This window comes from Jaculus jaculus, chromosome 6 (genome assembly GCF_020740685.1).
Source record: "Jaculus jaculus isolate mJacJac1 chromosome 6, mJacJac1.mat.Y.cur, whole genome shotgun sequence".
NCBI lineage: Eukaryota > Metazoa > Chordata > Mammalia > Rodentia > Dipodidae > Jaculus > Jaculus jaculus.
The window spans coordinates 43,797,719-43,824,868 of record NC_059107.1 but is presented as its reverse complement, the minus strand read 5'-3'; the positions used below and the strand labels follow the sequence as shown (position 1 = coordinate 43,824,868).

General features: G+C 46.6%; 1 protein-coding gene and 1 pseudogene across 1 annotated transcript; both read right to left on the bottom strand.

Moving 5' to 3' along the window:
* On the bottom strand, positions 1-23,770 carry Cd8b (CD8b molecule). The gene is made up of 6 exons (XM_045153600.1): positions 23,689-23,770; positions 19,501-19,857; positions 13,762-13,851; positions 5,081-5,170; positions 2,958-2,994; positions 1-147 (listed from the first exon to the last, which is right to left on the bottom strand). The coding sequence occupies exons 1-6, from the start codon at positions 23,729-23,731 to the stop codon at positions 135-137; spliced, it is 630 nt and encodes a 209-aa protein (XP_045009535.1). The 5' UTR covers positions 23,732-23,770; the 3' UTR covers positions 1-134.
* A 2,864-nt stretch (positions 23,771-26,634) lies between these two features.
* On the bottom strand, positions 26,635-27,002 carry LOC123461501 (annotated as a pseudogene).
* Positions 27,003-27,150: the final 148 nt, after the last annotated feature.

The window sequence follows — 27,150 nt, the reverse complement described above, 5'->3', positions numbered from 1 at the left end:
TTCAAAGCGGGAAGCTTGAGCAAGGCAGTGAACGCTCCACCATTTGGGGCATTCCTTCTCTCGCCTCCGTCCAGAGCCTGCCCATCACTCATCACAGGCCTTAGGTAGCAGGGCAGCAATGGCGCAGTCTCCAGTCATTTGTAAAACCTGAAAGCAACAGCAAATTTTAAGACTTCTTTTTAAAAAAATTTGGGTCTTAATTTTTTTAAAAAAAATTGTTTATTTATTATTTGAGAGAGACAGACAGAGAGAAAAAGGCACAGAGAGAGAGAGAGAGAGAGAGAGAACGTGTGTGGGGGGAGACAAATCATGGGCAGTGCTCAGAGTTGGCTGGGTCTCCATAAAAGGTCACTCACTCATAATAAAGATTTTGCACAAAACTTCTTGGAAGTCTTGTCCCTGATACACTGAAGTCTTATCTCTGGGTGAGGGGTGGTTTCTAACCAACCCATGAAGTGAAAATCACACATCATCTAGATTGTCATTGCAAATTACCCATTCAGTACAGCAGGGAAAACCAGCAAAAGAGAAACTGGAGAGATTGCTCATTGGTTAAGGCTTGCTTACCAAGTTTGACAGCCTGGGTTCAATTCCCCAGCACCCACTTAAGCCAGATGTACAAAGTGCTATATACGTCTGGAGTTCATTTGCAGCAGCCCTGGAGTGCCCATGTTCCCCTTTGCTTTCTCTCTACTTCTTTCAAATACATACACAAGCAAAAATAAATAAATAAATAAATAAATAAATAAATAAATAAATAAATAGACAAACAGAACCAGTTTTCATAGTCTATTCTACACTACGAGTTAAAAAAAATGCAGCCAGTTAGTTTAAGGAATTCTTACACATAATAACACAGAGCATGTACTAATGAGAATAAATACGGAAGTTATAGTTCTATTTAAAAGTAGATTTTGTTGCTTGGTATTTGGCCTCACAGTATGTGCTTTGACTTGATGGGATTAGGGGCTAAATGACCATTCTCCCAGTAATTGTCACAAAAGCTGCCATCCCATTTTATAGATGCAGAACTGGAGGCTTTGGGAGGTGAAGAGACTTGCTTGCTTGGCCTGAGGCTGAGGGTGGATTCCAGCCTTGGGGAGCAGGTGAGGCGGGGAGCAGCTGTGGCCTCTGGCTCTCCTGGGGCTTGCCGCAGTGGCCTAAAGAGATCTTTTCTTCTTCTTCTTCTTTTTTTTTTTTTTTTAACTTTGTTTCCTTTCATTAAGAACATACTTTGATTATACTAAGTGAGGTAACCCAGGCCCAGAAAGCCAAGCACCACATGTTCTCTCTCATATGTGGATCCTAGCTACAGATGATTGGGCTTCTGCGTGAGAATGAAAATAATTAGTAGCAGAGGCCAGTAAGTTAAAAAGGAGACATAAAGGGTGGAGAAAGGAAGGGAAGAGGGTACTTAATAGGTTGGTATTGTATATATGTAAGTACAATGATTGAGATGGGGAGGTAATATGATGGAGAATGGAATTTCAAAGGGGAAAGTGCAGGGGGGAGGAAGGGAATTAACATGGGATTTTTTTATAATCATGGAAAATGCTAATAAAAATTTAAAAAGATATAAAAAATAAGAAAAAAGAAAAATAAGAAAAAAATAAAAATAAGCTGTTTTCCTAAAAAAAAAAAAAAAAAAAAAAAAGAACATACTTTGGATACATCGTGTGTTGGTACCATCTTTTTCTTCCTCCTGCCCCCCTTCCATAGGGGGCCCTCCTCAGTGGGGTTGCTGGTATTTCCCCATGGGGTTGTTGGCTATATATTGTGGGGACAGCAGTCAGTTATTTTTGTGGGGGAGGTAATGCCTCTAGGCATGACATCCCAACCTGTGTCTCTTACAATCCTTCTGCCCCCTCTTCTGCAAAATTCCCTGAGCCTTGATGGGTGTGTTTTAAGTCTACTTCAGTGATGAGCTCTGAGAACCTCTGGGTTTCTGCTTTGGCATTTCATTTACTAGTTAATATTTATTTGCTTACTTATTTTTGAGACAAGGTCTGTAGTGCAGGCTGACCTGGAACTCACTATAGAGTCTAGGATTTTTGTTTGCTTGTTTTTTTTTTTTGAGGTAAGAGCTCACTCTAGCTTAGGCTGACCTGGAATTCACTATGTAGTCTCAGGGTGGCCTCGAACACATGGAGATCCTCCTACCTCTGCCTCCCAAGTGCTGGGATTAAAGGCATGCGCCACCACGCCTGGCTGAGGCTAGGCTTTGGATCTTGCCTCAGATTACAGGTGTGTGCCACCACACCTGACTGGGGTGTTATTCAAGACAGTGCTTCGCCCAATGTGGCCTAGAGAAGACCGAAGGTCAGACACCTTTGTTTTAGTCTCTGCTCTGCAAGACTCATCCTGTAGCCCTGGTGGGGTCCAGGGCAGTACATGGATGAGGACAGGCTGGGAAAGGAAGTCGCTGCTGGTGGAGAAGCTGGCCTTCTGACTCCACTGATCTGAAAAAGGGAAGCAATGACCTTGCCTCTCATAGCCTCATGGAGCAGGGCTTGGGTACAGGATGCCCTCGGTGTTCTGAGCATGTGAACGTTGACTGCTATCACCAGAAGAGCTGAGAACTAACCTTGCATGAAATCTATGTTTATGACTACTCAACATTTGTGTTTGTTTAGGTCACCCCTGGTCCTGACCACTGTCACCTCATCTGTTTATCATTATTTTCTTTCTTTTTTTTTTTTTTTTCGAGGTAGGGTCTCACTCTGGCCCAGGCTGACCTGGAATTCACTATGGAGTCTCAGGGTGGCCTCGAACTCACGGCGATCCTCCTGCCTCTGCCTCCCGAGTGCTGGGATTAAAGGCGTGCGCCACCACGCCCGGCTTTGTTTATCATTATTTTTCTGCAGGTGCTGTCTGAGTTTGGTTCCTTGTGGCAGTTGGAGGCTAAAAACAGCAGTTGGGACTAAAGAATCCAGGGCCACCCCTGGACAGCAACTCACTGTTTCATGAAGCGAAGTCGAGCTTTCTTCCGTAAGCCTGAAAGAGCAGAGCGAAAGCACCGTCAGTGTGGTGAGACCAGAGCCCTGGATTCAGAGGAGGAGCACCACGGCGCTTAGCCAACACTTCCGCCTCATTCTTGGTCGAGTTTTTGACCCAAGCATTTCACACACTTAGCTCTTTTCATGCCCACTCTACACCTGTGAACTGCTCTCTGTGGTCTGTCTCAAGACACAACGACATGACCAACTGCACCAAGAAGGTGGGCATCGTTGGTAAGTATGGGACCCGTATGGTGCCTCCCTCCGGCAAGTGGGGAAGGAGGTTGAAATCAGCCAGCATGCTCAGTGCTCTTGCTCCTCCTGTGGCAATGCCAAGATGAAGCGAGGGGCTGCAAGCATCTGGCACTGTGGTTTCTTCATGACAATGGTGGCTGGTGGGTCCTGGATCTACAAGGGGACCTCTGCCATCACAGTCAAGTCTGCCATCAGGAGACTGAGAGATTGAGCTGGGCATGGTGGCGCACACCTTTAATCCCAGCACTCGGGAGGCAGAGGTAGAAGGATCACCATGAGTTCGAGGCCACCCTGAGACTACATAGTGAATTCCAGGGCAGCCTGGGCTAGAACAAGACCCTACGTCAAAAAAAAAAATATACAACAATCAAAAACACATGAAAAATACTGAAGGAATTGAAGGATCAGTGGGAACCCTATTATTTGAGACATCCCTAGCCTACAATACATAGGTTAATTTCTATAACAAAAAACAAACAATCTCTGAACTGCACATTACTATGCCCATCTTACATATATGGAAACTGAGTACTGAGTTACTGAGTAACTTGCCCAAAGCCAAGCAGAGAAGCTTGAATTAAAGGCATCATTTCTACCTTAGTCTGTGCCTTAAATAAGCTCTATTGGGGATTGGTGCTAGGGATGTATATAGCTTGGTGGTGCCTAGTAAGAGAAGACTCTCTGTTCAAATCCCAGCACAGAACAAGTGCTATTGCCCTTTACAGCAGGTCAGCCATGAAAGTACAGAGGGACAGCCCAACCAAGAGCTTGTGTGTTCCTCCTGGGAGGCAGGAGGAAAGTAAAGTGTGCCTCCTTCCACTGAACTCTTTTTTGTTTCTCTGTTTTGTTTCTTTGAGATAGGGTCTCATGTAGCCCAGGCTGACTTCCAACTTAATATGTAACTGAGGCTGGTCTTGAACTCTTGTCTCCATCTCCCAAGTGTTGGAACTACAGACATGCACCACTATGCCTGGCCAGACCACTGAACATCAGTGGTGTTCTTACAATGGTGTACACAGACCCGTGTGCAGAACTGCACACACCGGTTCATCACTCTGAGGAGCGGGTGTACAACTGCCAAATGTTCAAAGTGATCTGTGACTTATAAAGGAAAGAGCCACCTATCCAGTAGATGCCCCTGATGCTTCCCTGAGGAAGAGTCCCATGCTGAAGGTGGTGCGGGGCACGGCATAGGGGGGCAGCCTGGGCTCCTCTCTGCCTCCCTGTTCCCATTATGAGGCCAGTGCCTGAAGAGCCTGGGAAACATGGAAAGAGAAGTGCCCATGTCCAGGGGAGCCAAGAGCAGCAGCTGTGTGAGTTTCCCCACATGTCACTGAGTGGTGAGGGCTGGGGGGCTTGGGGAGGGGGACTTCGGGGAACAGCATTCAAACACAACTAGCAAACTCCTCCAGGTACTGGACCTGCTGCGTACTTGAGAGCCCACCTGTGATCCATATGACTTCACACAGAGCACCCTGGGAGCTGGGCAGTATTCTACCGGGTGAAGCACCCAAGGCCCAAGGTCCCCAGAGGAAGGAACAACAGCCCTGGATCCAAACCTAGGTTTCTCTGGCTACAGAGACCCATGGTCTCTCATGCTGACCTCCGGGTCCGAGGGTGTCTGGCTCCAAGGGAAAGTGCATGTGTGATGTCCTGGGTTCGATCTCCTGCAACCCCTTAAAAACAGGAAGAACCATGTGGAGAAATACTAAGTTCTCTGGGGCAAATTTACCATCTACTCTGCTGCCTAGAGAAGAAAGCCACTGCAGGGACACTTCGAGTAGCTGAATGGGGACACTACGGCACAAGGTGACCCCAGGGTGACTCACAGTGAAAGCGGACGGCCACACTCAAGGACACCAGCAGAACCACAATCCCGGCCACCAGCAGGCTGAGGGGGATGGAGCCACACGTTGGGCCTGCACAAGACACATGTCATGTTTTCAGCACTGAAAGATTCGGGTCCACAGACGCAAGGAGAAGAAAAGAACAATCCCCTGAGAGCCTCACCTCCCAGGGAGTGCCACCAGTTACCTTTTGAGCAGACTTCCTTCTAGTCTTTTTTTTAATGTACTTATAAAATAATTTTATATAGAAAATGTCATATCTTACATCTAAAATTTAAAAAGTTAAATTCAGAAGCTACTTTTTCAAAGGAGATAGCCAATTCTCATGCTTATTAATAAGATTTTTTTTTAAGGTAGGGTCCTATTTTAGCCAAGGCTATGTGGAACTCACTTTACAGATCCAACCTGGCCTTGAACTCAAGGCAATTCTCCTACCTTAGCCTCCTGAGTGCTGGGATTAAGGGCATGGGTCACCACTAATGAGAGTAATATGATTTTTAAAAAAATTCATTTATTTGTGTGTGTATATGCATGCCATAGTGTATATAGAAGTAAGAGGTCAGCTTTGAGGTGCCTGTGCTCCACAGAGTGAGACAGGCTCTCTCTCTCTCATTTTTTGTTAATGGAAGGAAAAGGTTTATTTTTGACTTATTTTTTTGGCATTTTCAAATAACAATTTTTTTCTTTTATTACCATCCTTTTTCTTATCCCTGCTTTCCCCCAGCTGCTCTGGGGCTGTGTTTTCCTCCTGTTTACATGTCACATGTACTCTTTTTATTTCATTTTTATTTATTTATTTGTATGGAGAGAGAGAAGAGAGACAGAGAGAATTGGCATGCCAGGGCCTCCAGTCACTGCAAAGGAACTCCAAATGAATGTGCCACTTTGTGCATCTGGCTTTACATGGATACTGGGGAATTAAACCCGGGTCATTAGGCTTTGTAGGCAAGCTCCTTAACCATTGATCAATCTAATTTCTCCAGCCCTCACATGCACCCTTCTCCCCCATATTTTCCCCTCATCTAGCTCACCTCTTTACAGTCACGTTTGGTTATGGTTCTATTTTTATAGGTTTTACCCACATTTCTCTCTCTCTCTCTCTCTCCATATATATACATACACACACATACATATACACATACACGTGCTTATAGATATTACAAGCTAAGACCTACATATCAGAGAGAACATATGGTTTGAGTCACTTCATTTAATATGATTCCTTCCAGATTCATCCATTTCCTTGCAGATTTCACAGTTTCTCCTTTCCATACTGTTGAAAAGAATTCCATTTTATTTTTCTTTCTTTAAAAAAATATACTTCTTTTTTAAAGGCTGACTTGTAATTCACTATGTAGTCTCAGGGTGGCCTTGAAGTCACAGTGATCCTCCTACCTCTGTCTGCCTTCCAAGTGCTGGGATTAAAGGTATGTGCCTCTTTTTAAACATATTTTTATTTATTTATTTGAGACAGACACCAGACAGGGAGAAAGAGGGAAGCAGAGATAGAATGGGAGCACCAGGGCCTCTTGCCACTGCAAACAAACTCCAGATGCATGCACCACTTTATGTCTTTAAGTAGGCATTGGAGAATTAAACCCAGGCTGTCAGGCCAGCACCTTTAACTGCTGAGCCATCTCCCCAGCTCCCCCGCTTTTTACAAAACTATTTTTATTATTTGTTTGCAAGCAGAGAGAAGGAGGGAGCGCAAGAGAGAGAGTGGGCATGCCAGGGCCTCTTGCCTCTGCAAAGGAACTCCAGACAAATGCACCACTTTGTGCATCTGGCTTTGCATGTGTGTTGGGGAATTGAACCCAGGCTATGAGGGTTTACAAGTAAGCACCTTTAACCACTGAGTGATCTCTCTGGCGCGTCTCTCACATTTTTATGTTGGGGTTGGGGGTCGAGGTAGCACTTCACTCTAGCCCAGGCTGACCCTGGAACTCTGTGCAGTACCAGCCTGGCCTCAAACTCACAGTGATCCTCTTACTTCTGCCTTTCAAGTGCTGGGATTCAAGTCGTGTGCCAACATGCCTGGCTACCATCTCTTACTTTTTATTTTATTTTATTTTTTTGTTTTTTGTTTTCTTGGGGGGGGGTTCAAGGTAGGGTTTCGCTCTAGCTCAGGCTGACCTGGAATACACTATGTATTCTCAGGGTGGTCTTGAACTCACAGCAACTCTCCTACCTCTGCCTCCTGAGTGCTGGGATTAAAGGCGTGCGCCATCACGCCCAGCTCCATCTCTTACATTTTTAAGGTATGGCCTCACTATACCCCAGGCTGTCCTGGAACTCACTCTATAGCCCCAGGCTACCCTCAAATTCATAATGATCCTCTACCTTAGCTGCCTGAGTGCTGGGATTATTGCCCTGAACTTTCATTTTATCTCTTTAAAATTTTTTTATATTTATTTATTTATGTTCTTTTTTCAAGGTAGGGTCTCACTCTAGCCCAGGCTGACCTGGAATTCACTATGTAGTTTCAGGCTGGCCTTGAATTCATGGTGACCCTCCTACCTCTGCCTCCCAAGTTCTGGGAGTAAAGGCATGTACTACCATGCCTGGCTTCTTTTTATCTCTTTATGCTGCAAAAATCCTGTCAGACTGCAAAAGAATCAGACCAGCTGGCCTGTGAGATTCTCCTGGCTCTACCTCCCCTTATCATAGGCATGTTGAGACCACAGTTTCATGTGCCAATTTGCACCCAGCGTTACATGGGTTCTGAGGAATTGAACCCAGGCCAAGAGGCTGAAGTAGGAGGATCACTGAGAGCTTGAGACCAGCCTGGGACTTAGAGTAAGTTCTAGCTCAGCCTGGGCTACAGTGACTCTGCCTTGAAAAGACAAATAAACAAAAATCCTTTTATTTGTATTTCATAAGAAATAGCTGGGGGCTGGGCGTGGTGACGCATGCTTTTAGTCCCAGAACTGGGAGGCAGAGGTAGGAGAATCATCATGAGTTTGAGGCCACCCTGAGATGACTTAGTGAATTCCAGGTTAGCCTGGGATAGAGTGAGACCCTACTGAGAAAAAAGAAAGAAAGAAAGAAAGAAAGAAAGAAAGAAAGAAAGAAAGGAAGGAAGGAAGGAAGGAAGGAAGGAAGGAAGGAAGGAAGGAAGGAAGGAAGGAAGGAAGAAAGGAAGAAAGGAAGAAAGGAAGAAAGGAAGAAAGGAAGAAAGGAAGAAAGGAAGAAAGGAAGGAAGAAAATAAGTAGTTGGCTATATTTTCAGTAAAAGATTAAATACTACACTGACCTGTAACTCCCAGTACCATCATGGGGCTATCATCCACAATGAGCTTTTGATCAGAGAAACCTACAAGGTTTTCTAAAAGAATGACAGATTTTTGTCAGGCTACTTGATGACCCATCAAAGGTTAGTGGTAAGACCCTATTGCTGAAGACACCATATGCAGCTGACATGTAAAATGGAACGGCATGGCTGGAAGCCAGCAGAGAGTCAGTCCCCAGACAGTCAGCACGTCTAGTGCCAGAAGGTGCTACATGGGCGACTGGGGGAAACGACCAATATCTGTGCAAGCAACTCATGGTCCAACCTACTTAGCAGCAAATAACCTGTTGTGATGCCCACACAAGTGCAATAGTGGTACACAGCCATGGTGGGGAACCAACTGCTCATGATTCGGCTAACTGATCCCCTCAGTGGTACGAGACCCATAGCTAGAGCTGGGAAACAAGTCAGAACCACATCCAAACATAAGCTCACTCTCCAATATCAAGCTACCATCAATCATGGGCTACAAGATGGCCTACACCTATTAAGTTCTCGATAAAAAAAGTAAGGGTTATCTCATTTGTCCTGGTGCTAACTTACTCTCCATTGGAGAATCTGCTTCTCTTTTTCACATAGATGCAGATCTGAAGGAGAGAGCCACCCCATTATACCTCAAAAGGGCCCCGGCTGAAACTAAGGAAAATTGGTGAAACAAGCAAGGGTGCTGTTTTCCTGGTGAACTGGATACCAGCACAAGGGAGAAGGAGACCAACACAGAGAAAAATCAACGCCTACCAAATCAGAGAGCCAGAGCCCCAGAGGCCCCCAACACCTCATCACTGAAGCAGACCAAAAATGAACCCAACATGGCTCAGGGAAATTTTTTGGAAGTGGGGGTGGAAAGAATGTCAGAGCCACATGTTGGGTCATGATATACAGAGACATTTATCGTACCAATAACTGTGGGCTAACTCCACAATGCATGACCCATATACCTCAACAAGGAGGGGCCAATGGGGTGGGGGTAGGCCACGGATGAGCCTAATTATGGTACCAAACTGCCTGTACTTGCAGAATAGAAAACTAATAAAAATAAAAATAAAAAAATAAAATGAAAAAAAGAACTAATAAGAAAAAAAAAAGATTAAATACTAGAATGCCTATAGATGTCCTTGCTCTTTCATAGAAGTAACCAGCATTGATAACATGGTAATCTTCCCCTTTGCATTTATACATACATAGTCATATGTATTTTTAAAAACAAGTAGTGAGTCAGGCCAGTGTGATGGCACACACCTGAAGCCTTACTACTTAGAAGGTAGAGAGAGGGAGAAGAGAGGGATTCTGGTCAAGATGGCAGACTCATAACCACACTAAAGCTCTAGGGGTGAAATCAGGGAGTGAGAACCGAGGACAAGCAAATTCTACTAGCAAGACAAGAAAAGATAGCTGACTCCCTGGCAGGAGATGAACCACCCCTCACACATCAGCTAGGGCCCAGGTGAAACCACAGAGGAACTGGTAAGATGAGGAAGAGTACTGCTTCCACTGCAAGCCTGACAACCTGCACCAGGGGGATGGAGACAGTGAGGATACTCAACGCAAACCAAAGCAGAGATCCAGAAGCTGCTGAGAAAAAAAAAGTAGACTTAAAGCACACTCACCACAGCTCAGGGAATTTTGTGGAAGAGGGGTGGAAAGATTATGAAAGCCACAGGGTGAGAGGGACTACTATCCAGAGGCATTCCTTCCTAGCCCCCACAATGACTGATTGTTGCTCTCACAACTCATAACTCACAATTCACCTTATGGTGAATACCAGCAATCACTCTGAAGAGGGCCCTCAGTGGAATGGGGTCAAGAAGGAGGGAAATAATGGTACCAACACATGATGTGTCCATACCAAGTTTCTACCTAATTGAAAAAAAAAAATAGAAGAGAAACTAGTTGGAAATAAGAGATACAATCAAAGGATGGGGAGAAAGGGAGGGCATTGGGAGGTGACTATGATCACGGTGTTTTGTCTATATTAATGGAAGTGATCAGTAAGACATTAAAAATGAAATTAATTTTTTCATTTGTTTCTCTAGATAAGGTTTTGCTGTAGCCCAGGCTGACCTGGAATTCACTACTTAATTTCAGGGTGGCCTCGAACTCTTGTCGATCCTCCTACCTCTGCCTCCTGAGTGCTGAGATTAAAGGCATGCGCCACCATGCCCTGCTGAAATTAATATTTTTTTTTAAAGATGGAGCTAGCTGGACATGGTGGCGCATGCCTTTAGTCCCAGCACTCAGGAGGCAGAAGCAGGAGGATCCCCATGAGTTTGAGGCTCCCCAGAGACCACATAGTGAAAAGTCATTCTCAGCTACATAGCAAGCTCAAGGTCAATCTGAGCTACACAGTGTGCCTCAAAAAAATTTTAAATGCAGTAAATTGCTCTGTACATATTATTTGGCAACACTTTTCCCTTCCCTTAACCTCACCCCAGTGGAGGAACAGGTGGCCGTGTGGATGTACCATTTCAGCCATCTGCAGGCATCTCGGTCGTTTTCTGTTTTACATTTACAAACAGCCCTGCAGAGAACATCCCGCACACTTGTGCCTGCAGGTGCTTTCCTGAGAAACTCTAAGAGTGGCAACTACTAAACCATAGACTTTGTCCACTTTCAACTGTAGTAGATGTTGCCAAATGCCCCCTTTTTTTTTCTGAGGTAGGGTCTCACTCTAGCCCAGGCTGACCTGGAATTCACTATGTAGTCTCAGGGTGGCCTCAAACTCATGGCGATCCTCCTACCTCTGCCTCCTGAGTGCTGGGATTAAAGACGTGCGCCACCATACCCAGAACCAAATGCCTTCTTTTCCACACCTACCTACCCTGATGGCCCTTGATATCATCGTTTTAAAAAATTATTTATTTTTGGGGCTGGAGAGATGGCTTAGCGGTTAAGCGCTTGCCTCTGAAGCCTAAGGACCCCGGTTCGAGGCTCGATTCCCCAGGACCCACGTTAGCCAGATGCACAAGGGGGCGCACGCGTCTGGAGTTTGTTTGCAGTGGCTGGAGGTGACTGGAGCGCCCATTCTCTCTGCCTCTTTCTCTGTCACTCTCAAATAAATAAAAAATGAAAAACATTTAAAAAAATATTTATTTTTTAGTTAGTTAGTTACAAGAAGAGAGAGAGAGACCAGGCATGGTGGTGCACGCCTTTAATCCCAGCACTTGGAAGGCAGAGGTAGGAGGATTGCCATGAGTTTGAGGCCACCCTGAGACTACATAGTGAATTCCAGGTCAGCCTGGGCTAGAGTGAGACCCTACCTTGAAAAATCAAAAGAAAAAGAAGGAGGAGAAGGAGGAGAAGGAGGAGAAAAAGAAGAAGAGAGGGCTGGGGAGATGTCGTAGTAGCTAAGGTGTTTGCTTGCAAAATCTAAGGACCCACGTTCGATTCCCTAGTACCCACATAAGCCATATGCACAAGGTGGTACATACATCTAGAATTTGTTGGCAGTGGCTAGAGGCCCTGGTGCACTCATTCTCTCTTTCTCTCTCTCTCTCTGTCTGTCTGTCTGTCTCTCTCTATCTGCTCACCACCCTCTCTCAAATAAATAAATGAATAAAATATTTTTAAAAAGAAGAAAGAATGGGCATACCTGGCTAACTGCTAAGATTCTCTCTAGCCCTTGTACCATTTTTAAAATTGTTATTTATTTGAGAGAGAGAGAGAAAGAGGCAGAAAGAGAGAGAGAATGGGCATGCCAGCTCCAGCCTCTGCAAACGAACTCCAGACGCATGTGCCACCTTGGGAATCTGGCTACATGGGTCCTGGGGAATTGAACTTGGGTCCTTTGGCTTTGCAGGCAACCTTAACTGCTAAGCCATCTCTCCAGCCCCTTGTACCATTTTTTTTAATTTTTAAATTTTTATTAACATTTCCCATGATTATAAAAAAATATCCCATGGTAATTCCCTCCCTCCTCACCCTCACACTTTCCCCTTTGAAATTCCATTCTCCATCACCATTTTCTTTTTTTTTATTGTAGTCTGACTGAAGTCCTTTAGATGAAGATGTCAAGGCACACTGTATTTTTATGTGATGGTGTCACTCTGTCTCTATCTTCATGTTCTGTGAGACTTTCTTTTCTGCTCATGATCCTGCTTTCCTTTGCCCTTCCCTTTTGGTCTTATTTTGTTTTATTTAAGACAGGGTCACATACAGCACAGGATGACCTCAACTCACTGTAGAGCTGAGGCTGGCCTTGAACTCCTGTCTTCCTACCTTGTAAGTGCTAGCATTACTGATAGGCCAACACACCTGTCTGGAATCTGGTTTTCTTTCCACTGTGACCCCATCTCCAAGGATGCCCCACCTTAAGCGCTTTTCTGGTTCTTCTTAGGTTAAAACAAAGAGACTCAAGCAGTACAAAGCATCGCAGACTGCTGCTTGGGTTTGCTCTCTGGGCAGCAGCAGGTGGCACTTCTGTCTATCACCAGGAACTGTGGGGTTGAAGTCAGTATTTTTCCAGAAACACATTTGGGCTAATGGGTTTAGTGCATGCACGTGGGTTTGTTGGAGCACACATGTGCCTACTCCAGTTGACATGCCTGGTGTTTGCAGTGTAGGGAGCAGTCTGTTCCCTCACTAACATATGTTAAGCCCATCTTTTGTATTAGGTCCTCTGCTGGGCTTCAAAACTGGACAAATGTGATGCACAGGTGGCACATGCATCTGGAGTTTGTTTGCAGTGGCTGGAGGCCCTGTTGTGCCCATTCCCCCCCCCTCCTGAATAAAGAAATAAAAATTAAAAATTGGCTTAAAAAAAAAACTTAAAATGCTGTTGTTCAGGCTGGGTCTTCCTATTTGTCAACAACTTTCATGTGGTCATAATTTGAAAATCGTCAAGTCCACTTGTTTAAAGTGTACAGTGTTGAGCCGAGTGTGGTGACACATCCCTGTGATCCCAGAACTTTTGAGATGAAGGCTAGAGGATTGTGAGTTTGGAATCAGCCTGGATTGCATAGCAAGTTCCAGACAGACTAGATCTAGATGGCAAAATCCTAGGTCAATACATATATATGGAGCGTGTGTGTGTGTGTGTGTGTGTGTGTGTGTGTGTGCGCACGCGCAGTATGCAGTTCAATGGCTTTGAAAATCCTCTTAGCATGTGGAACCACCACCACAACCTAACTTTGGAACACTTTCAGTCCCCCAGGAAGCCCAGTACTCATTAGGGGTCACTTCTCATGCTCCCCCAACCTCCAGCTTTGGGCAAGTACTTGTCCATTTTCTGTGTCTATGAAATGACCCAGTGGACATGCCACATCCACAAAAATCACACAATGTGTGGTCTTTTGTGACTGGCCTTGTATTGCATATTTTCAGGCTCATCCAAACTTTAGCGTGCCTTACCTGAGGATGCAAGGAATAGAGAACTCACCTCTCCGGATCTCTGGGCTGGGAAGCCGGCATACTTTCCTCCTGGGGCTGGTCTTCGTGGTGGGCTGGGTCGTTGTAGGAAAGAAGTCCACTACAAAGCAACAAGATGAGCATCTCAGCCAGAGAAGCAGCAGGCAGATGGTGTGCCTCACATCCCAGAGCAGAAATTCAAACCCTACCCCTCAGGCTTCTGCACAGGACCTCAAGTCACAGAGCCAAGGTCCTGATGCGCTTTCCCGTCTCAGGGAAGAGGTGTCCGCCTGGAGTCCTGGAGGCAGATTCTGCAGCTGTCAGACCTGAGCAGAGCTGAGTACCCACGAGGAACCACTGTGCAACTTGAGGCAGGTCAGGGCACTTTGTGTGTCTCAACCTGTCCATCTTCTGTAACGAAAACGGCTCCCACTTGGTTGTGATAATTAAAGAGACAGTGTCTGTAGTAAATGGGTTTGGGCGGCAACCTCGAGGTAAGGTAGAAACACTTCCATCCCCTGACATGACTGGCCCCTTAACCCTCCTTGCCTACCCCTAAGCTGGCAGAGGAAGCCCACTGACAGGAAGCCAGGGCCCTTTCCTTCAACAATTCTGTGCAGGTTGCTGATTAGAGATTTTTATCTTCCTTCTCAGTTGTCCCTCTTCTCCTGACCCTGGGTGGGCCCACTTCTTCATTCTGACCCCAAAGGGTGGGACTAGCAACCTGATCTAGGAGGGCATGGTGGTTCTGAGGTGTGGTGTGATGACCCCAGAAGTTGTTCCACTAGCGATGGGAGATGGCTCAGTGGTTAAGGCACTTGTCCGCAAAGCCTAGCGACCCTGGTTTGACTCTCCAGGACCCACAGAAAGCCAGAGGTACAAAGTGGCGCATGCATCTGGAGTTTGTTTGCAGTGACTGGAGGCCCTGATGTGCCCATACTCTTTCCCCTCCCTCCCCCTCTCCTTGCAAATAAATACATAAAGTAAAAAGAAAAAAGTAGCTCCATTTGCCTCATTCTATACTTAGGGGAGCAGGGAATCTACTGGTTGGGGTGAGCCATGGAGGGAACCAGCTCTACAGCCCTTAGTGCCTTGGCTCAGCACAGGGTGTGGGTCTGATGAGAGGGGATTTATTTTATTTCATGTACATATGTATTTATTTTGAGACAGAGCCTCATGTATGCTGGCCTCAAAATCACTATGTAGGGCTGGAGAGATGGCTTAGCGGTTAAGCGCTTGCCTGTGAAGCCTAAGGACCCCGGTTTGAGGCTCGATTTCCCAGGACCCACGTTAGCCAGATGCACAGGGGGCGCACGCGTCTGGAGTTCGTTTGCAGTGGGGCTGGAAGCCCTGGCGCGCCCTCTCTCTCTCTCTCTCTCTCTCTTTCTCTCTCCGTCTGTCGCTCTCAAATAAATAAACATAAACAAAATTTTTAAAAAATCACTATGTAACTGAGGATGACTCTGGACTTTTTTTTTATGGAGTGCCCGGTTACCTTCGAACTCATAGTGATCCTCCTACCTTTGCCTCTTGCATACTGGGATTAAAGGTGTATACTACCATGCCCGGCACCAACTCTGAACTTTTCTTGTTTCAAATATTTTATTTGCCGGGCATGCTAGCGCATGTCCTTAATCCCAGCATGCGGGAGGCAGAAGTAGGAGGATCAACTGAGTTCGAGGCCACCCTGAGACTACATAGTGAATTCCAGGTCAGCCTGAGCTAGAGTGAGACCCTACCTCGAAAAACAAAAGAACAAAACAACAACAACAAATTATTGCACCACGGTGAGCCAGGCATGGTGGTGCACAAAAAAACAATTTTATTTACTTATTCATTTATGAGAGAGAGATAGGTAGAGAGAATGAAAATGGGCATGCCAAAGCCTCCAGCACTGCAAATGAACACCAGATGAATGTGGCACCTTGTGCATCTGGCTTATGTGGATACTGGGGAATTGAACCTGGGTCCTTAGGTTTTGCAGGCAGGTATCTTAATCACTAAGCCATTCCTCCAGTTCCCACAACTCTGAACTTTAAAAAATAATATTTTTATTTGGGATAGAGAGAGAGAGAATGTACCAGAGCACCCTGCCACTGCATACAAAATTCAGACAGGTGCCACTTTGTGGGTATGTAAGTACTGGGGGATCAAACCTAGGCCAGCAGGGTTTGTAAGAAAGTGCCTTGTGGGCTAGAGAAATTCAGTGGTTAAATGTGCTTGCTTATAAAGCTTCCCTGACCCTGAAATTTTGATATTCCTGCTTCTACCCTCCACCTCCTAAATCCTACCAGCCAAGCTATGTGTCCAGTTTGGGTTGTTCTATTTTAAGTTCATCTTGCTTGGAGCCAGAACTTCCTTGATGCCTCCTGGCCCTTTAGTTCAACCTCTTCCTCTGTCTTCTCTGATAGGGACAAATCCTCGGAGCCCTTGGTGCACTTAAAAGGCTTAAGGCTTGGCTTTCCCTTGATACTTTCTCTGCTATACAGGCTTCTCTAAAACACAGGGACTTTTACCTGGACGGCTGGATTCTGGTTCTATGTACTTCCTTCCTGGGAGATGGTATGGTTATAAGATCAAGCTTTGGCTGGGCGTGGTGGTGCACGCCTTTAATCCCAGCACTCGGGAGGCAGAGGTAGGAGGATCGCCATGAGTTCAAAGGCCACCCTGAGATGACAGAGTTAATTCCAGGTCAGCCTGGACCAGAGTGAGACCCTACCTCGAAAAACTAAAAAAAAAAAAAAAAAGACCAAGCTTTGGGGAAGCACCACCATTCTGAGGGTACTGGGTAGCACGTAGGCCTGGGAAACATGGAAGCTAGGAGGGGGTGGCTGGAGATGGAGTAGAAGATGCCTGGAAGCATCTGAAAACCACTTGCGCTTATTTCGCCAGCCACCTTTCTTAGACTCTAACACATCAGGGCAGTGGGATGCCCAGCCACGGGCTGAGCTTGCACAGGGGCTCCTGCCAGCCCCTGACCTTGGAGAATTTGCCACGATCCCTTCCCACCCTCCACAATCGAATCCTGTGTCCAGTGTCGCAGGCCTTGGCCTCATGCTGCTAAGCATGTAGTGTGGCCAAGTCTGAACAGATGCGCTGGACCATAAAACACACATTAAACACCATGTGTGAAAAAGGAGTCCAGTGTGGGGTGCACTCACTGTGAGTTCAAAGCCATCCTGGGACTATAGAGTTGCAGGTCAGCCTGGACTAGAGTGAGAGAAACCAAAATTTAAAAAAGGAGTGAAAGGGCTGGAGAGATGGCTTAGCGGTTAAGCGCTTGCCTGTGAAGCCTAAGGACCCCGGTTCAAGGCTCCATTCCCCAGGACCCACATTAGCCAGATGCACAAGGGGGCGCATGCATCTGGAGTTAGTTTGCAGTGGCTGGAAGCCCTGGCGTGCCTGTTCTCTCTCTTTCTCCCCCTCTCTCTTTCTCTCTCTCTCTCTGTTGCTCACAACTAAATAAATAAAAATGAACAACAAAACAAAAATAAAAAAATTTTTAAAAGGAGTGAAAAACAGTTCAATAATAATGTTCATACGGGTGATCTATTGAAGTGGTAATACCTTGATAAGTTAGGTCCAATAAAATATTATATATGAGCTAGGCATGGTGGCGCATGCCTTTAATCCCAGCACTCGGGAGGTAGATGTACCAGGATTGCCATGAGTTCGAGGCCACCCTGAGACTCCATAGTGAATCTCAGGTCAGCCTGGGCTAGACTGTGACCCTACCTGGAAAAACCAAAAAATATATATATATTATATATGTATTTATTTCATTTGTTTCTTTATACTAAAGTTGCTTGATAAAAATTTAAAATTATAAATATGACTTGTAATATATTTCCACCGCATAGGCTAACTTAATGTATAGAACGGCAGCTTCCCACAACTGGAGGGTGCGGGCAGTCTCCCCATGGGGCAGATGAGAAAACTAAGGCCATGGGAGGGGATCAATCTGTCCAAAGGCACATGGCAAACTGCAGCACCACACCAGGTGTACACGGTGCTGGGGAATCTAACCCAGGGCTTCGTGCATGGTGAGCAAGCACCCATTGTGTGGGCGCACCCAAGGAATGAGAGCCACCGTCCCCGTGTGAACACTCAGGGTTCTGAGACCACCGTTAGGACAGGGTCTTATTCATAGGCAGCCTCAGCCCCAGGTGGGCCGGCATGGGCAAAGGGCAGCACGGCCCCGTCGCCATCGAGGCGCAGCACCCATCTCTGACCTGGATCCAGCTCTTTCTGAGTCTCCCACTCAAAACGCCGCCCCCCCAAGTCAGGAGCTTTCTGCTTTGCTTTCTTCCCTAACTTAACTTGCCCTTCAAAAAACTAAATACCACTGTCCGCTCGTAGTGCTTCACCTCACTCTGTGCTAGGATATCACAGACAAAAGGGCCAACACATGTAAAATACTCAAGTGAGTTGTGTTGTAACATTGACATTATTGAGAGTATCTGCTTTCCAGGCTGAAGTGATTCATTCATTATTCTAGTCCTGCTTTTGTCATCTTGGTAATAATGCTTTTATTTATTTTAATTTTTATTTTGGTTTATCCAGGCAGGTAGGGTCTCACTCTAGCTGACCTGGAATTTATTATGTAGTCTCAGGGTGGCCTTGAACTCACAGCCATCTTCCTACCTCTGGCTCCCTAGTGCTGGGATTAAAGGCGTGTGCCACTGGAGCTCATGCTTTTCTTTTTAATACAAAAATGTATGAAAGTACAAATTTGAGGGCTGGAGAGATGGCTTAGTGGTTAAGCGCTTGCCTGTGAAGCCTAAGGACCCCGGTTCGAGGCTCAGTTCCCCAGGTCCCACGTTAGCCAGATGCACAAGGGGGCGCACGCATCTGGAATTCGTCTTCAGTGGCTGGAAGCTCTGGCATGCCCATTCTCTCTCTCTCTCTCTCTGCCTCTTTCTCTGTCTGTAACTCTCAAATAAATAAAAATAAGCCAAAAAATTTTTAAAATGTACAGATTTGAAAAGGCAAAAATAAATAAATGAAACCAGAGTTGTAACATACCATCTTCTGGCTGGATGGCGGCATTAAGCGACATGACTGTGCGCACTGCTTGCTGGTGAACAATCTCAACGTGTATTTTCTGTTTAGAAGCAGGGCTAAGCCATGGCTGCACAGTGAATCTCACTGAAGGTGGAGCTGCCCAGCACCTAGCTAGTGCCTGGCAAAAAATAGGTGTATGGGCTGGAGAGATGGATCATCAGTTCAAGGTATTTGTTTGCAAAGCCTGACAGCCTGGCTTCGGTTCCCTAGTACCCACATAAAACCAGATGCATAAAGTGTGCATGCAGCTGAAGTTCATTCGCACTGGCAAGAGGCCCTGGAGTGCCCACCTTCTTTCTCACATACGCACTCTTATTTCTCTCTCTCTCTCTCTCTGCTTGCAGCTAAATTAAAAAATATTTCACAAATGGGAAAGTGTGGGGGTGGGGAGGGAGGGAATTACCATGGGATATATTTTATAATCATGGAAAATGTTAATAAAAATTTAAAAAAACAAAAAACAAAAAAATAAAAAATATTTCAGACTAGACGTGGTGGTGCACGCCTTTAATCCCAGTACTCAGGAGGCCTAGGTAGGAGGATTGCCATGAGTTCAATTTCACTCTGAGAGTACATAAAGAATTCCAGATTAGTCTGGGCTAGAATAAGACCCTATCTTGAAAACAAAAACAATAAAAAAAATACTAAATAAAATATTTTTAAATAAGTGTGCAATGATCTTTTATAGCCTTGAGCTCACTCTTACCCACACTCAGCTGAGTTCCCTGGCCAAAGTTCAGCTCGGGGCTCCCAAGTGTCACACAGAAGTAAGTGCCACTGTCCGCAGGCTTCACGCTGGTGAGATTGAGACTGCACCGGGTCAGGTAACAAAATGCAGTTAGATTTTCCTCTGTCACCCCGCTTCCATGCGTGGTCCCTTTGGAAGGGCTCCAGCTGGCCAGGAACTCATAGCGGCCGTCCTTGCCGGGGGCACGGCGCTGCCTTAGCCAGTAGATGGAGGATGCGCTTTGCAAGGACGTCTCACAGGACATAACGACCGACTGGTTGGTCAGAACTTCTGTGGACCTCGGAGCTTGCTGGAGGGCAGAGCTTCCATGGAGAGCTGTAAGAAGCAGGAAGGAGCAGACATCGTTAGCATATTTTCCTGGCCACATCAGAATTACATGAATTATGGTTTTTTTTTTTTTTTTGAGGTAGTGTCTCACTCTACCCCAGGCTGACCTGGAATTCACTATGCAGTCTCAGGGTGGCCTTGAACTCACAGCGATCCTCCTACTTCTGCCTCCCAAGTACTGGGATTAAAGGCGCAAGCCACCATGCCCAGCTATGAACTATGTTTTATGGGCATATTTGTGTAAGAACCTACCAGGAAGAGTCCAGATGTTTTCCTCCACCCAGAGCTCATGAACAACAAACTGTAAAGTGGGGTTCATTATAACCAGCTTTTCCATGAGCACAGGGAAGAACGTGGCCGTTTGTTGATAGTACGTATCTGAGCCTTGGCATACATGTCCTTAACCAAGTTTCAAAGTGGCGTCAGGGTTTTTACCCTCATTACACAGATGGGAAAACTGGTTCTGATTCGCATTGAGATTCAACTGCCAGGAGCCAAGTGTGGTGGCGCCCGCCTTTAATCCCATCACTCGGGAGGCAGAGGTAGGTGGATCGCTGTGAGTTCGAAGCCACCCTGAGACTACATAGTGAGTTCCAGGTCAGCCCGGGCAAAAGCGAGACCCTACCTTGAAAAATCTAAATAAAAACAACAACAAAACCCACAAACAACAAAATCAACCCCTAAGAGCCGAAGTCAGGGCCCTTCTTCACCTCTCGGGCTCAACTCTCTGCACCACCAATTCTGGACCAGAGCTCACTGCCCCGTCCAACAAGTGATCCAACACTGGATATCCCTTCCCAGCGGAAGGACAGGAACACAGCTGGACTCTATTTCATCCTCGCTGGGAAGACCCGGCAAGCGGGGGCAGCAGACCTGACTGTGGGCCCAGCCTCTGGCCATTCCCAGCTATGGGACCTCAGGCAGGTCACAGAGCCTGTCTTCTCCTGTGAAAAGAGGGATGATTTGCCTGTATCGATGTCCTGCTTGCTGTGGAAGGTTAGAAAGACAGGAAAGGCTGAGGTAGGAGGATTGCTGTGAGTTTGAGTGAGGCCTTCCTGAGACTACACAGTGAATTCCAGGTCAGCCTGGGCTACAGCGTGACCCTACCTCAAAAAACAAAACACAACAACAACAAAGAAAGAAAGAAAGAAAGAAAGAAAGAAAGAAAGAAGGAAGGAAGGAAGGAAGGAAGGAAGGAAGGAAGGAAGGAAGGAAGGAAGGAAGGGAAGGAAGGAAGGAAGGAAGAGAGAAAGAAATACATGAAAGGAACTAGGCATGGTGGTTCACACTTGTAATCCTCTTGCTGAAGCCAGCCTAGGCAAGTTTCAGAGAAAAAGGAACAAAAAAAAAAAAAAAAAAGAAAAAGAAAAAATGAAGGATGCCCAACAAATCATTACAAACTATGAAACACTGTACATAGGTAAATGTTTGTCTATGACTCTCACAGTCTTAGGGGTTGTTACTGGCACTAAATGAAATCCTAGTGCTGGAGATATTGCTTAGTGGTTAAGGCACTTGCATATGAAGCCTAAGGACCCAGGTTCCATTCCCCAGTACCCACATAAGCCAGATGCACAAGGTGGCACATGCATCTAGAGTTGTTTTTTTTTTTTTTTTTTTTTTTTTTGCAGTGGCTGGAGGCCCTTGTGTGTCCATTCTCATTCTCTCTCTCTCTCTCTCTCTCTCTCAAATCAATAAAATAAATAAAAATTTAAACAAAAAGAAATCCCAAGAAAACTTAGAACAGACCCCTTTCCTAGCCAAGACTACACAGTTTCCAACAAACCCAATCTGAACTGGCTAGCTTGTCATTTTGGCTTGGGGAAGAGGACCACCCTGCAGATCATCTCAAGGCACAAAGAGGACAAGTCAGGGGGTGTGAGCATGTGTGTGTGTGCTCACATATATGTGTCGGCCCAGGAGAAGCCGGTTGCCTGAGTTAGCAGCCTGGGCTATGGTCTGTACTTAGGCTAATTCTCCACCGCTCAAAGCCTTAGACTCCATACTCGGAGCTCAGAGCTTCCACTTGCAAGGAGCGAGAATGAATGTGCATATGCAGCCCACGTCCTCCCAGACCCTCTCTTTTCCCCCCAAGACATTAGACTTCCTTTCTGCTACAATGGGAGGTTTCCATTGTTTTGGTACTGGACCTCTTGAGGGGAGTTAATAATATTGGAGGCTGGAGAGATGGCTTAGTAATTAAGGTGCTTGCCTGCAAAATCAAAGGACCCAGGTTCGATTCCCCAGGACCCATGTAAGCCAGATGCACAAGGTGATGCATGTGTCTGGAGTTTGTCTGTAGTGGTTGGATGCCTGTCATGCCCCTTCTCTCTCTCTCTCATAAATAAATAAGAAATAAATATTTTAAAAAAGAATGATGTAAAAAAAAATAATGGTGCCAATATTTATTAAGCTGTGTCAGACATGGTGCCTGCATTATCTCACTTAAACTTTGACAAATGGAGACTGGAGAGATTTCTCAGTGGTTAAGGCACTTACCTGCAAAGCCTAATGACTGGGGTTCAATTTCCCAGTACCCACATAAAACCAGATGCACAAGTTGGCACACACATCTGGAGTTTAATTGCACCGGCTACAGACCTGTCCCTCTGTCTCTCACTGTGTCTCTCTCTGCTTACAAATAAATAAATTTATTAAAAATTTTAAAAATAAATTTACTTATTTAAACTTTGGCAAATCCTATGAGGAAGAGACTGTTTTGTGCCCATTTTATACAGGAGCAAACAGACTCATGAAGGGAAAGGTTCTCAAGGTCATGCAACCTGTGACTGTCCTCAAACCCAGGTCACAGGACATCAGTACCTGAGTTTGGGGTCACAGAATGGAGGAAGCCTATGATCCTCTCCAAAATGGTGTGTACCTCGGAACATATAGTGGGGCCACAAATGCCCGGATGGCCCTTCCAAGAAAGCCCAGAAATGACTATGGCCGCCATGCCTGACTGGTCTGTCTCTCTTTTTTTTCTCTCTCTGTCCTGTTCTCTCTAAGCCCACTTGCTTTTTAAAGGCCTCTGGGCTGTGACTGAGCCGTACCTAGTACCTGATACACATACTGCCTTCAACACACATGTGGTCTCATTTGATCTCCGAAGCCCAGGGATTCCATTTCAGAGGGACCTGGCATTTCTAGAATGATCACCCATAGCCTTAGTGCCTTTGAATGGTGTAGGCTTGGTACCGTGTATGACGTAGTTGCGCTAACTTGGTCCGAGTTGGGGTACGGTAGGACTTGTGTCCTTTTCCTTCTCCCAACAAGAGAATCAGCTCAGGGCTTTGGGAGCTGCAGACTGCTGGGCATGGGGTCGTTGGGCAGCCGAGGGGGCTTCTTCCAAGAGGCAGCATGGCTGGGCTTGGTCCGAGGGAACAGTCTCCACCCACATTCCGGCTTGGGCTCCACGACCCCAACTGCAGCGCTGCTTACTAGGGGAGCCAGCCACACTGCGCAGAACGCCAGGGGGCACGGGGGCCTTGGCAGAGGGAGTACTCTTCCGTAGTCCCAGAACTGGCAACTGCAGGGCTGCCCAATTGTACCAGAAATACTTCTCTGGAAGTCATTAAAGTGTTGTCGCCAGAGTCCTTTGCCAACTTTGGGGCCCTTGGTACCTTCCTTGGGAATGCCTCTCTGTGGGGACTCTGGATTAAGGGCATTTTCACTTCGTCGTTGAATCCCACCCTCAGGGACTGTGCCTGCCAAGCCACCCACCCCTACCCCATGTCCCCGCACGGGGACAGGGATCCGTCCCCCACCTTCCAGTCCCTCCTGCGCGCCCCCTCCCCAGTGCCAATCTCTCACCCTTACCTGCCAGGTGCACAGCCAGGACGAGCCAGCGCGGGGGCTGCATCTTGGCGCACCCCAACACCTGTTCCCCCGCAGCTCTGCGGTGACCTTGAGGCAGGGGGTGGATGGAGCGCCGCCGGGCGGGGCTCACTGGGTGGGGGCGGGGTGCTGCTGGAGGGCCCCCCCTCCCGTCTCCGCCCTCACCCGCTTCAGCATCAAAAGTCTTGTCTGCGTTTTCAAAGAGCTCACCAAGACCCTTTGCTTTCTGGTAAGGAAGTGGCAGTGCTGACTTGGGGACACGCAGCTGTGTGTGTGTGTGTGTGTGTGTGTGTGTGTGTGTGTGTGTACGCGCGCGCGCGCTCTTGATCACTGGAGATCAAACTAACTGGATGGAATAAGGCCAATCTTTGAGCAGGTTGAGCCTGGGGACATGGAAAACTGTGGGTCTTGGGAGGAGCTTCTTGAAGACAGGAAACTCACAGCCTCTCCAAAGATTTCCTGATGTAATACACCTAAACAAACAACTCGCGATCTGATCCGATGCGATCTGGTGATCTGTCCTATGCTCGGACTCCCCACAGCTTTGACGGCCGGAATCTCAATGAAAGCTGCCAGCAGTCCGTTCCGGGAGCACTGGAGTGCATGCCCCGACCCTCCATGAACTCACAGTTTGCATGTTGTATGTGGATTTCGCGCTCATCCGACACCGCTGGGCTGGGCTCACACCTGTGTGCATCACGAAGCAGAGCTGAGCAGCTACTGAGGATCTCCCGGGCGCCAGGGTTCCGCTGGCTTTGAAGACACAGGTCCTTGCCTTCAGTGAAACGGGGTGGGGAGAGCTAGGACTTTAGGCAGGGGTCTCCACCTTACTTGGAAGCAAAACCCAGACCTTTAAAGCCCCAAGGACTGGCCGGCTTCTTCCTTCTCCTTTCCACGCTTTCCTGCCCATGTGTGCCGTGTGGCTTCTCTGACTGCCGAAAGACCCGTATCAGAGGCCACCTGGCTTGACCTGTGGGGGTTAGCAGAGGCAAGTCCGGGGAGGGCTGTCCAGGGAAATTGGACCTCAGAAGTTTCAGAAGGGGACAGGGTATCACTGGAGGCTAAAGCCAGCAGCAGGTGGAGGACAACGTCACTTCAGTGTCCAAATCCAGCCTTCTTTCCATGCCGCTCCTGCACATTGCTGGTGACCGGCAGCAGTTCACACTGGAGGGAAGACAAAAGCATTGCATGTCCTGTGAGCAGCTGTCCCACAGCCTGCCTGGTGTCCTCACTGAGTCCTGTTGTCATTGTTCCCGGAGCAGCTGCCAAGCCTTGGACATACACAGAGCAGATAGACCCAGGGAGATCATACAACAGTACTTTTAAAACTTGGGGTAAAATGCACATAACACAAAATGAGCCATTTGAAAGGGCTGAGAGATGGATGGCTCAGTGGTTAAGGTGCTTGCCTGCAAATCCTAAGGACCCAAGTTTGATTCCCCAGTACCCACATAAAGCTAGATGCACAAACGGAGGGAGGCAATTGGAGTTGCAGTGGCTAGAGGTGCCAGCAAGCCCATTCCCTTTGTCTCTCTGATGCCCATGGTGATGCGTGACTTTAAATCCCTGCACTCAGGATCGCTATAAATTCAAGGCCAGCCTAAGACTATATAGTGAATTCCAGATTAGCCTGGGCTAGAGTGGGACCCTACATACCTTGAAAACCCAAAATAAATAAATAAATAAACTGCCCTACCTTGAAACACCCCCCCAAAAAATAATTTAAAAAATAAAAAACAATATTCAATAGCCTAGAAATTCCAAAATGTACTAGTCTCATGAATTCCTATGAAGTTTGCTGTTCTACCATACATAAGAAATTAAAGGGGCTAGAAAGTTGTCTTAGCAGTAAAGGCACTTGCTTTCCAAGCCTAAGGGCCCAGGTTTGCTTCCCCAGTAACCATGTAAGCCAGCTGCACAAGATGGTGTATGCATTTGGAGTTTGTTTGCAGTGGTTGGAGGTCCTGGTGCACCAATACTCTCTCTCTCTCTACCTGTCTCTATCTCTCTGTCCCTCTCTCTAATAAATAAATGAAATATATTTTTAAAAAAGAAATTAAAGAAGGCATAAAATGGGCTGGAGAGACGGCTTAGCAGTTAAGGTGTTTGCCTGCAAAGCCAAAGGACCTTGGTTCAATTTCCTAGGACCTGCGTAATCCAGATGCACAAGGTGGCACACACATCTGGAGTTCATTTGCAGTGGCTGGAGGCCCTGCTGCGCCCATTCTCTCTCTCTTTCTCCCTCTTTCTCTCTTGCTCTGTCAAATAAATAAATAAATAAAAATTTTAAAAGATCAGAAAAAAAGCCATAAAATATTTAGGGACATTTGATCATCAAAAGCTTAAAAATCTAAATGCTAGTAGTAGCTCCTCAGAAAGCCATGACCTACAGGGCATGGTGGTGCATGTTTTAATCCCAGCACTCAGGAGACAGAGGTAGGAGGATTGCTGTGAGTTCGGGACCAGCCTGAGACTACATAGTGAACTCCAAAACATAAAAGCTATGACCTGCATTCTTAGAAATATAATTTCTCCACAAAGATCCGCATTAGATATACAAAAACCTGTACTTGTTTTTTTTTCAAGGCAGGGTCTCACTCTGGCTCAGGCTGACCTGGAATTCACTATGCAGTCTCAGGTTGGCCTTGAACTCACAGTGATCCTCCTACCTCTGCCTCCAAAGTGCTGGGATTAAAGGTGTGCGCCACCACACCTGGCTCACTTTTTTCTTTAAACAAGCTTCTGGCAAGTTTTTTTTTTTTTTTTTTTGGTTTTTTTGAGGTAGGGTCTCACTCTGGTCCAGGCTAACCTGGAATTAACTCTGTAGTCTCAGGGTGGCCTTGAATTCACGGCGATCCTCCTACCTCTGCCTCCCGAGTGCTGGGATTAAAGGCGTGCGCCACCACGCCCGGCTCGAGGCAAGTTTTACTAAAGGAAAATTTTACATAACTTTTCTCCAGTCTTCTCTGGCATGCTTCTAATAATGTCAGAATCACCTGGATCAATGATAGGCAGTGTGCATACTCTGTAATCTTTACCGCATGCTGTGCCCAATTCAATGTGATTGCCACCATAATAGTGATGGACGCCAGTTTTGGCCAACATAGCACACTCATCTGTGTCAGGTTTCCTCAACGCTGGGCAGCTGTTGGCAAGTCTGACCAGTTTCGCTTTGCCCTGCCTGTTCATCTTCAGAGTCTGCTTGTACCCAGCATGTACTTTCCACTCTTCATAATGAGCTGGAGCCTGGAGATGATGGACTCCAGGGACTTTTTCGTCTTCTTTGTGGCCACCATCTTCCTGCCTCAGGTGCGGGACGGGCCCCAACCAACAGCAGCCGCCAAGGTGGCCAGGGAGTGAGAAAGTGGTTGTTTTTAAGGTAGAGGCTCACCCTGGCCCGGGCTGGCCACAGCAATCCTCCTACCCCTGCTTCTCAAGTGTTGG

Coding starts and splice junctions, on each gene's coding strand:
- Cd8b (XM_045153600.1), bottom strand. CDS start 23,731: ATGCAGCCCCCGCGCTGGCTCGTCCTGGCTGTGCACCTGGCAG. Junction 13,852..19,500: donor GGGAACTCAGCTGAGTGTGG/GTAAGAGTGAGC, acceptor GTTGCTTTGTAG/TGGACTTCTTTCCTACAACG. Junction 5,171..13,761: donor CAGCCCAGAGATCCGGAGAG/GTGAGTTCTCTA, acceptor TGTCTTGTGCAG/GCCCAACGTGTGGCTCCATC.